The sequence below is a fragment of the Centrocercus urophasianus genome, unplaced genomic scaffold, assembly GCF_019232065.1.
Source record: "Centrocercus urophasianus isolate 14NV4802_14NV808 unplaced genomic scaffold, USGS_Curo_1.0 seq_34, whole genome shotgun sequence".
Lineage (NCBI taxonomy): Eukaryota > Metazoa > Chordata > Aves > Galliformes > Phasianidae > Centrocercus > Centrocercus urophasianus.
This window is the reverse complement of record NW_024884911.1, coordinates 3,661,810-3,672,039: the sequence shown is the minus strand read 5'-3', so window position 1 is coordinate 3,672,039 and position 10,230 is coordinate 3,661,810. Positions and strand designations below refer to the sequence as shown.

Below are 10,230 nucleotides of genomic sequence, written 5' to 3'. Positions count from 1 at the left end.
AAGAGTTGGCTGAACGAGTCCTACAGCCAGGAGCGATGGGACTGGCAGTAGCCAACCCTCACAGCACACGTGTGCCCAAAGGCCAAGAGGGTCTGGCTGTGCTGGCAGCCCTCTGCCTCCCCCCGCTCAGAGATTGCCCTGCCTTCATGGCTATCCCTTCTGTTCACCTCTCTGTCCCCTGGAAAATGTCACTGCTGAAAGCACAAAGTGCCCATCCAGCCCTTCCAACGTCCTGCTGGGAGGAGGCATTGAGTGGGCACCGGCCTGCCACCAGCACAGGGGCACAGAACAGCCTCCTACAGCTGCCAGCGATGCTCCCAGGCTCAACCACAGAGCTGTCCTGCTGGCCAGCAGCATCTGGGGAGCAGCGGCAGCACACAGAGGTGCTGCTCCAGCCCTCGGGCACTGCGGAAATCCTGAGTAGCAGCAAGGTCATTGCTGCACAAAGCGATGCTACTTTGCAGGCACTGGGTTTTAGGTCTTACAGGACTCCCTCCACGATAGAGCACGTTCACTCAGAGATGTGGGATCAAGAGAAAAGCCTTAGGAAACTCCATTTTAATCTGGGAAAAGGAGTGCAAGAGATGAAGCAAAGATCTGCTCCCCTGCAGAAGCAAGCTTCTTGTTCCAGTGTCACTTGTGACCTCAGCTTTGCCATACTAGGCACCTGCAGTCCATAAAGAAGAGCAAACAACCTCCACCCAAGCAGTTTGGGACTAGTAGCTGATTGTTTCGAAAAAGACTCTTAGAAATGGTAACATCAAGTTACAGTTAAAGGTACTTTAATTCCTTCCAATAGAAGGATAGCTTGAAGGTACATCAGAAGTGATTTCAGGTTTTCTGTTTGGGAGAGAAAAAAGAAAAAAGAAAAAAGACATGGCTTCAAAATTCAGGAACAGTATCAGATAAACAAAGTGCTACCATTATGCACCTTTTGAAGTGGTACAAAGAGAAGCTTACAAACAAATGGCATGAATGACTGAGAAATCGATTCAGATAATGCTTGTTTACAGGGACAAAACCTGTATTGACAACTGAATAAGCATACAAGTTAAAAAACCTATTTACACACACGGATATATTTGCTTTCTTTTGGCACTAGAAATTACAGACAAAGGATTCAATTTTATAGCAATTAAATTTCAAACTTAAAATAACCTTCAAGTCGTTTAAGTCATTTAAGTACAGTAACTTTAAATTGTCACCAATTCCATATTTTAACCCTGGAAATTCAAGCCATAAAGCCTAAATTCAGCTTCCATCTGTGACAAGTTTCACTCAGTAGGATCAACTGCATGTGAGGAGCTTAAGCAGCATTGGAGAATTAACAAGAGATAGAGATAGATGTTTAATAGAAATTAATCTCCCATTCTTATCCAAGGTGGACATTACCTCTAAATGCTTTTTTGAATGCAAACACAGATTAAGTCAAGTAAAAATGGGCACCCAATACTTATATTCAGTCAAATTACACATTACGTGAACAGCCAGAGCGCATGATGCCCACCTCCAATATTTCCTCACTGTTGGTGCTGAGAAATGTGTTAATTCCTATTCATTTCTATTGGTAGAAAAACTATTTAAGATTACATTTAAATATGTTTTTTAGCACATTAGTTTACTCGTTAGCTGTTGCCAGTAGCAAACCTTCTGTTTCACAGGAAATTCAGTATCATCAGTACAGCAGCAAGAATGTTTTGTTATCCTGTAAAACCCGCGCCATCCCTGTGTAAATGGACAAGGAAGCCTCCAACGAAGCATTTCAATATCCGTGCTTTCCATTTCCTGCTCACAGCATTTTGACTTTACAGAACCCGAAGCTTTGATTACTTTCAAAACAGTTTTTATAGGTTTTCTGATCATAACAGACATATTAGCAACAATGGCACAGGTTGGGATTTTTTTTTTTTTTCCACAAAGCATTAAGACTAGCTGGATTATTATCCATAAAGACCTACAATCGATTAGGATTACATAAAAATTAACATTTGTGAGGCATCAGGGCAATTAATAATAGCACATCAACCTGCTACCACAACAGGTAGTGGACTTCTACCTTATAGCAGAAAAAGGAAGCAAACAAAGAAGTCATAGGCTTCTTAACTTTCATTTGTTCTCTCTCTAGATGGCAAAAAAAAAACAACAAAAACACCAAAAACACAACAAAAAAATTACAGTTAATATTTTCATTTGCTTTGCAAGCAGAAAGTCCTGAGCAGAAGCTCTAGTTGAGATGGAATAAAGTAAATGGCCTTATTTCACACTGATTGCACACAGATGGATGTTGTGCCATCTCAGGTAACCAGGCTGAATCCGAGATGGATCCAATGCTTACACAACACTCTCCCCTTTCCTATGTTATTTGGGCATGTCTCAAGTAGAGATTAATCGTGCTCTGCTACGTGTATTCTTAAGCATTAAAAAAGCAAAAAAAGCAGAATTTGATTACAGCAAATTCTGTGAGGAAAAGGAATCGGAGAATAAGAGCAAGTCTTCCCAGAAGACAGTCTTCTCTACACATCCAAAGAGAACTAGCTGTTTGAATTTGAGATTAGCTAATACAATCTTTTAAATATTTCAAAAGCACAGCATGTTAAAACAACTTTCATTACACTTTGTGAAATACCAACAACCTCTATGTGAAATCATTACAAGCTATTCAAACAGTCTCTTAACACGGGGGGAGGAAAAAAGAAGTCTATCTAAAGCATATTTACACACTGCTACCAAGGAGAGAAAGCAGTAAGTGGCAGCTTCTTTATACAAAAGCTTCCAAGAATCTTGCTAATTGAAATAACCCGAAAAGTTTGCTTGCACTGAATATTTATTTTCACCTGAACAGAGTTCTAGAACCACAGAAAGTCTTACTAGAGCCCATGCCATCTTTTTATTCGGAGTTTGCATGGTCTTCTCACGCAAACTGATTTCCTTGAGGTACAGTACTCCAAGTTGGTACTAAAACAGCTGAGACAAGTGGCTTTTCTTTTTGCAAACTTGAATATAAGCTTTATCTTCATACCAGGCATATGCACTACAGCCTCGTCTCACGACTGTCACATCATTCAAGTGGAGCACACAGCAGTACCTCCAGACGAAGCACTTCCCAAGTACTGCCATAATGGAACCTAAATGAACCGATTACCAGTCCACAGAACCACAAGGTTGCATTGCACTACATAAATACTGACCAAACGCCCCCAAAAATGCCAAGAAGCTATGTGCAAATCCAAAACAGAATATTACAACTGTTTCTTTCAGTGAAGACCAACCAGTCCCTTTGTGTACACATTTAGTTTTATTGTAACAAAGCAACTTGTACACTTTAACGTTTAAAACTGAGCATCTTTCTTTCCTTTCCAGTGAAACAAAAAAAAAAAAAAAAAAAAAAAGAATTTAAAAATAAACAAGAACAAAATTACAATAGAGAATGTCAATTCCAAATAAGATCCTACAGGTTCTGCTGATTCTCCATCAAGTGGCAGGGCTCAAAGTCATCATTAGGAGAAGATTTTATTTTAAAAGTGTCATCTTAAACTGCAAGGATGTTTGTTAAACATCACAATTAAACATGCCAAAGGAGAAGAAGCCATGTTGTCAAAATGCCCACTTACCCCACCCACACATCTGAAACCCACCCCAGGCTGACCTTCTATAACCCCATTTTTTTTTTTTTTAGCTTTTTCTTTTTTTTTTAAACAAGAGAAAGTAGACAGATACATGTTGGTAAATGCTAACTGTCCATATTCACATAGAGACACAGTGTAATCTCTGAGCCCAATATACAGAGAAAGAAGGAAAAAAGCTAGATTCTATGCACTACTACACAGGGGCCTAGCACTCTTCAGCTTCCAGCAGAGTGAAGGGAGCAGAAGGTTTTCTTTTTTCCCACAGAATATGGTGTGTTGATTCCATAAACAGTTTTTGTTTTGAGACAGAAAGGGATAAAAATGAACTTGAAACAGAAACCGGTAGATTCTTTTCCACTGCCTTCTGCTCAAGGTATTTTCCCCAAATTAAATTGTGAACCATGGTGTAGAGGAGAGAAAAAGAGACCTCAAGAGAACAAGGAGACTGAGCACAAGAAAAAAAAGACAGCAACTTGCTCCCAGGGACTGGAGAAAAATTAAAAAGGTAAAAAGGGAATTTGGAATCCATCAGTGTTCAATTAGTCATCTTCTCCTTCATCCTCCTGTTGAAAGATAAACAACAATTAAAAGTCTAATCACTAAACACCAGATAGCACGAACTTTCAAATGCAGTAACTAGAATGTTTTGCTACCCTAGAGACTACAGTCCTACAGTATTACTCATAGCACTGTGTGATCATCTGTCCTTCTTCACTAATAGTGACACTTATCATGAGTTATGCAGCACACAGAAGCCAGTCAGTACTGTACGTCCCATTGAAAAAACAGTTCTGAAAGAGTTACCATGACTTAGAATCACTAACATTCATCATTTAGAAAGTGAATTCATTCTTTTTCTTTTGTGTTTCCCATTCAAATCAGAAGAGCAAATTTCTTCAACTTTCAGAGGCTGGTATTCTAATTACAGCCCATTACTCAGCACACAGCGCCTGGTACCACACACAGCAGTCCTCCTGCCTCAGTAACCAGAAATAAATGCTCAGTTTCAACTTCCCAATGCCCCGAGTGCTGTCTCCAGAGCCCCACTCGATACTAAGCAAAACTTAATTCCTGAACTCAGCGAAGAGTCTTAGCTGGAATGCCAATAAGCCAAAATGAACCAACAGGCAGGAGAATCACAGAACTGGATGCATCAACAAAAGCTACTGACAAGTAAAGTTCTGCTATAATGCTCGCTAATTAATGACTTTATTAAGCTAGAGCAGATACTAATATCCTAATTCACCTAGAGCACTTTCCTTGCAGGTTCACTCAAACGAGGTTATTTGCACACTCAGATACAAACGTACTTACCACTACACTGAAATACTGTAAGTTAAAGCAGTAATAGTTCTGCTTCTCTCCTTCTAAGACTTCGTCAATGACTGCACAGAAAACTACCTTCATACCAGTGGCTCAATATTCTCACGAAGTCCCTCCATTAAACTGATTTGATTCCCACAGATCAGAGAGGAAACAGGTAAAGGTTGAGCGCTCACCTCTCCTTCCTCTCCCTCATCATCATCTTCATCTTCTTCTCCCTCATCTTCATCTCCTTCTTCGTCAATATCCTCCAACCCTTCTTCCTCTTCATCATCATCATCGTCTTCCTCTCCCTCCCCTTCTTCATCATCCATATCAGGAACCTTAAAGAACATACAATAACTACAATGATCAAATTCACTTTTACCTGCGCAGCGCTTCTGCGGGTACGGCTAACAGCACGGCGCTCCTCTTACCAAGTAGTACTGTAATGGATTTGGCCAGATGTCATCCTTGATGACCTCTCCTAGCTCGTCAGCACCTGCATCAGAGTGGTCAGTGAACCAGGTAAAGAAACTTTCTGGCTCTTCATGCTGCCTCTTCCTACTGGCTTTGTTCTGTGTCTGGCTTGAACGTTTTGTCAGATCCTGAAAACAAAATTAAGAAGTTCTCTAAATACATTTTTACACTTTTTTGTGTGTGTTCCCCTCCCACCCCCCGCCCTCCCCCCCAAAAAAGTAAAACATGAGCACCATTTAGAAACACACTTGTCTAAACAACCAAAACATGACTTTTATTCCATCTTTCTGGGAAAAATCATAAAATAAATGTTTGGAATCTTAAGGATTCATAGCAAAAGGTACCACTCAGCAGTAAGCCTACTTCTTTTAATGACTTCCACTGGCACACTGTGGATACACAAGAACCTGCACTTCCTTTATGCCTCCCTGTCACGGAAGTAAACAAGTGTTTACTGAAATGCCAAACTTAAAATAGCTTAATACAGCTCTAGAGCTGCTGCGATTGTAGCTCAATGCTACATTTACCACATAAATCCACAGTTTAAAAATGGTCAGTCTCCACACTTCTAAGGTCTGTCTTTAACTTAATAGTGAGATTTAAGCCTGCCAGGTGTTCTTATCTTAGCATGTTCTGCTTTGAAGTCTTCAGAACATTCTCTGTGGTAAGCAAATAACAACGCGCACAGCGCTACAACGTATGGCCACAAGAACACATCCACCACATCAGCCCAGAACTTTCCTGAGTTTGAGAAGAACACAACTACCCTGTATTTAACCCATTCTTTCTTGGGTTACAAGGTAACTCAAAACTTCCAATGTCTGTTTTCTTAACAGAATCGTAACGTTTATGAGCTTATACTATTTAAGTGAACAATACTAAAATTCACATCGATTTTGTGGTATATTTTAGAGACCATTCAGCTACTTCAAACTAGAACTGTGATTTCTGCACAGTAGCTAAGTTGAGCTGTTGTACAGAATTGAGAATAAATTATGTATCTCCATATAAGTGTTGCAAAACATGAACTACATGTACAGAAAAGAGGAAAAGGGGTGGAAAGGGGAAGAGACAGCTGCAACTATGAAAAAAAGAAAGGAACACAAATGAAAATGATGGTATCACATACAGCAGCAACTGCCTCTCCCAGATACACAGAGACACACCTTTCCAGATTTCCATTTGATCTCAGTTGATTTTGAAGATGGGTCTCCGCTTTCATTCAGGTGAAACTCTTTGGAGAGAACTTTATTTTCAAAGTATGGATTCTCATCAAAATACTGCAAAGTTGAAAGCAAAAAGTTAGAACTCACAGAAAGTAATCGTATACGTGCCAAGTCAAATCTGGTACTAAATAGACAACTGGAAAGACTAAGTTACAAACTACAAGCCCACACACAACTGCACTCAAAAAAGCAAAGTCACAAGCGAAGGAGTATTCAAAGTACTTACAAAATCTATTCTGTAACCTGATTTGATGTCTTCAAATTCTGTCACCTCAACTCTGGTCAAATAATGCAGTGCCTCTTCGTCTTCTTCTCCCAGCAGTGCAGATACTGAAGAAGAATTAGAAATTCCAAGTTAACAAAGCTGTTAAACTTATGTCATGGACAAGAAATACAGGCGATTTCCACTGCATATGATCTGAAAAGCAACACATCTGAGCCAACTTCTTGTGGCCCATTTTTTTAAGACAGAAGCCAGAAAACCGAGTACTAGCAGCTGTATTTTCTTTCAAGGGGCTGATCATTTGTGGAAAGTGTGAAACTTGTCATTTAAAATACAGGAAGAAAATTGCCATGGAATCCTAGTGATCAAGATGTTCCTTTGGTCAGCAAATACAAGAGCCAAAAAGCTTATAAAATGTACCCTGTGACAAAAGGAAGTGTTTGCACACGAAGCAGGCTTCTGTGTAAGTGTATGCCTAGTAACATTCCTAGAAAACACTCAGAACAGCAAGAGCCTCACATTATAAGCAAGGAAGCATTGAATGTACGGAAGCAGAGGGCTATTAGCAATATACCTTGCGGGTGGTTGACAAATGTTGTTACCCAGAAATTTGGGATTTTGGCGATCAATTCTGACCTCTTCTGGAAGAATGGTTGGCGGAGTTTGTTGTATTTCTGTTCTACTTTCAAAATTTCCTCACTGGCTTGTTCATTCAGTCTGTAATGGAAAGAGCCATGCTAACCTCACGAGAGAAAACTGTATCATCAGTAGTTAGCTGCAAACTGAATGGATTTAATTATAATAGTCAGGAGCTCAAACATAAAACAGAGGCTCAAAGCCGTAACCACTGGCAAGAGACACCCTACCAGAAGCAAATACACACATCTTAATGAAGCACTTTAAGTGTATGTTATGCTTTGCAGCATTACATGAGGGGCAGACCCTTACTGATGCAATGCAAAGCAGTATTCGACATCTTACACATTTTGTTTGCAAGACACCTGTTGATGTGTAGTGCGTAACACTATTACCCACCCTGTATAATTTTGGGGCAGGTAAGCATGACTACAGCAAAGCAACTTTGTACCCCACATCCATAAATCCTTAAGACAGAACACTTAAATGGCTTTCTACAAGACAGAGCCTTGAAACCACAACTTGAGCCTCACTTCTCACCTGCATGCATAGCAGGGTAATGTGCATGCAGATGAGACCCAAATACAGACAGAGCACGCACTATCTGGGGAAATTAAATTGTCAGTGAACTTTTCTACCTGTTACTCTACAAAAACACACATGTATAATAAAAATATTTCCAATAAAGCTATCTTTTCAACTTCACTGCTCAAAAGCATGAGAATACTTTTGCAAAACAGCACACGCGTCAGCATGGAAAATCAGTAAGTAATAAAGCTCTTAACTATCACAGTGAATTTAAAAATACAAACTCAAGTTCTGTATTATCAGTTTAAAAACTGTTAACCAAGAAATGGAGGCACTTATGCAAAATTTTGGTCACACACAAATAATTCTTAAAGCTGGTCAGGTCAGAACACAACACATCCCGTGGGGGAAGCTGGAGGGCCTGACAACCACTGCCAAGCACATCATGGACGTTTTTATTTTTGGAAATCTCTTACTTTCCGCTAAAGAAGAACGAAAGCTTTGTAATGTTTACCTGTCTATTTCATTCTGTACTTCATCAATGTGTTCAATTGCTTCCTGTTGCTCTTTTTCTGAAAAATAAATGAAAATGCATCAAAATCCCTCAATTCTTGAACCTGAGGAATCACTTGACATTTTCTCCTAAGACCTGTCCCGGCGACCTACTGCAGAAATACAGGCGTTTCTATGTAGTGCCTTCAGCACTACCAGCCCTTCAAGTTTCACCTACTTTATGGCGAAGTGTGGCTGAAGTGCCAAAAAGTTCACAGAAATGGGTCTGCTTATAAGTTTACGTCCAAAAATCACAGCTACAGTTCCTCTAGGTGGTTTTACAAATCAATGTGGGCAGTAAGCAAATCGGGAGAGATAACTAACAATTTCACTACGCAGTTACAAGCCTAAGACCAACAGATTTCAAAGAACACGCATTAAGCGATTCGGAAAAGACAGGAACATCAATGGGAACAGCCCAACCAGGAACGCGCTGCCTTCTAAAAACCAAAAAGCACGCGGGATGGGTCAGTTACAAGGACAGAACTCCGAGGTCACGCTTCGTCGGATATTTCCTATCGCTACGTTCCCTCGGACGCGTCCGGCAAAGCTCTCGATTAAAGGCCGCCCGTTCGCCCATCGCGCCCGGGGATGAATGAGCGGCAGCGGGAAGGGGCCGGCGCGGCGCGATCAGCGCTCCCTGCACGGCTCAGCTCTCCCCGAAAGGGCCCGGTCGCGCCGCGGGGAGCACGTGTGCGACCGCAGCGTGCGGCGGGCAAGGAGGAAGGAGAGCTGCGCCCTTCCTCCGGCGGCGGCAAACGGGAGGAAACCCGCGGCACGGCGGCGACCTTTCGAAAGCGCGGAGCGGCCGCGATCGCACGTGGGGAGGCGCGGGCGGTTCGCTCGGTCGGGCACCGCGTGGCCCCGCGGCGGCGGCGGCGCTCCATCCCCGCGCGGCGGAGCGGCACCACGCGGCGGAGCGGCGCCGAGAGCGAGAGGCGGCCAAGCATCATGGCGGCGGAGCACAATGAGGCTCCGCGGATGCCGCTCCGGGAGGGGGGGCGGGGGGGCAGAGCGGCAGAGCGGGGGGGGTCCCGCCGCTCCGCCGAGGCCGCAGCGCCCCCCGCCCGGCCCCGCCCGCGCCCGTGGGGAAGAAGGCCGGGCCGGGAGCGGAGACAAAAGGGCGCTAACATGGCCTCCTCCCGCCGCCGCCGGGGCCTGCACATCCGCCCGGCCGGCCCCGCGCTCTTCCCGCCTCCGGCCCGGCCGCGGCCCGTGCGCTCGGGGAAAATGGCGGTCGGCGCGGCGCGGCGCGAGCCGGACGCCGCCATTCCCTTCCCGCCCCCGGCGCGGACTCACCTGAGGTCTCGTCGGCCCCATCGTGGTTGGAGTTGAGCTCCTTCTTACTGACTTTGGCCGCCGGCGCCGACATGGTGGCGGTGCGGAGCGGAGCGCGCAGGGAGGGAGGGGGCTGTAGCGGGGCTGAGGGAGGGGGGGCCGCGCGCAGACTCCTCCTGCTGCCGCTGTGCTGCCGCCGCCGCCGCCGCTCTGCCGCCCTCCGCCGCCTCCTCCGCCCGGACCTGGGGCTCCCGGATCACAGGGGGCGGCAGCGGCGCTCGCACTGCCTCGCGCTCCCCTCGGCCAGAATCGCCGCCGCCGCCTCCTCCTCCGCCTCCTCCTGCTGCTGCTGCTGGCGAGGGGCGGGCGGCGCGGAGCG

General features: G+C 44.2%; 1 protein-coding gene across 1 annotated transcript; it reads right to left on the bottom strand.

Annotated features, from left to right (window-relative positions):
• Nucleotides 1-3,276: 3,276 nt before the first annotated feature.
• SET (SET nuclear proto-oncogene) lies at nucleotides 3,277-10,015 on the bottom strand. Its single transcript, XM_042830921.1, has 8 exons — nucleotides 9,873-10,015; nucleotides 8,536-8,593; nucleotides 7,432-7,574; nucleotides 6,861-6,964; nucleotides 6,575-6,688; nucleotides 5,366-5,536; nucleotides 5,126-5,272; nucleotides 3,277-4,189 (listed from the first exon to the last, which is right to left on the bottom strand). The coding sequence occupies exons 1-8, from the start codon at nucleotides 9,943-9,945 to the stop codon at nucleotides 4,166-4,168; spliced, it is 834 nt and encodes a 277-aa protein (XP_042686855.1). The 5' UTR covers nucleotides 9,946-10,015; the 3' UTR covers nucleotides 3,277-4,165.
• Nucleotides 10,016-10,230: the final 215 nt, after the last annotated feature.

What these genes read in the sequence shown, in the direction of transcription:
- SET (XM_042830921.1), bottom strand. Translation starts at nt 9,945, where the DNA reads ATGTCGGCGCCGGCGGCCAAAGTCAGTAAGAAGGAGCTCAACTCCAAC. An exon ending in GTACAGAATGAAATAGACAG is followed by an intron (nt 7,575 to 8,535) that starts GTAAACATTACA and finishes TTTCCATTACAG; the next exon opens with ACTGAATGAACAAGCCAGTG. An exon ending in ATTTGTCAACCACCCGCAAG is followed by an intron (nt 6,965 to 7,431) that starts GTATATTGCTAA and finishes ATTCTTCTTCAG; the next exon opens with TATCTGCACTGCTGGGAGAA.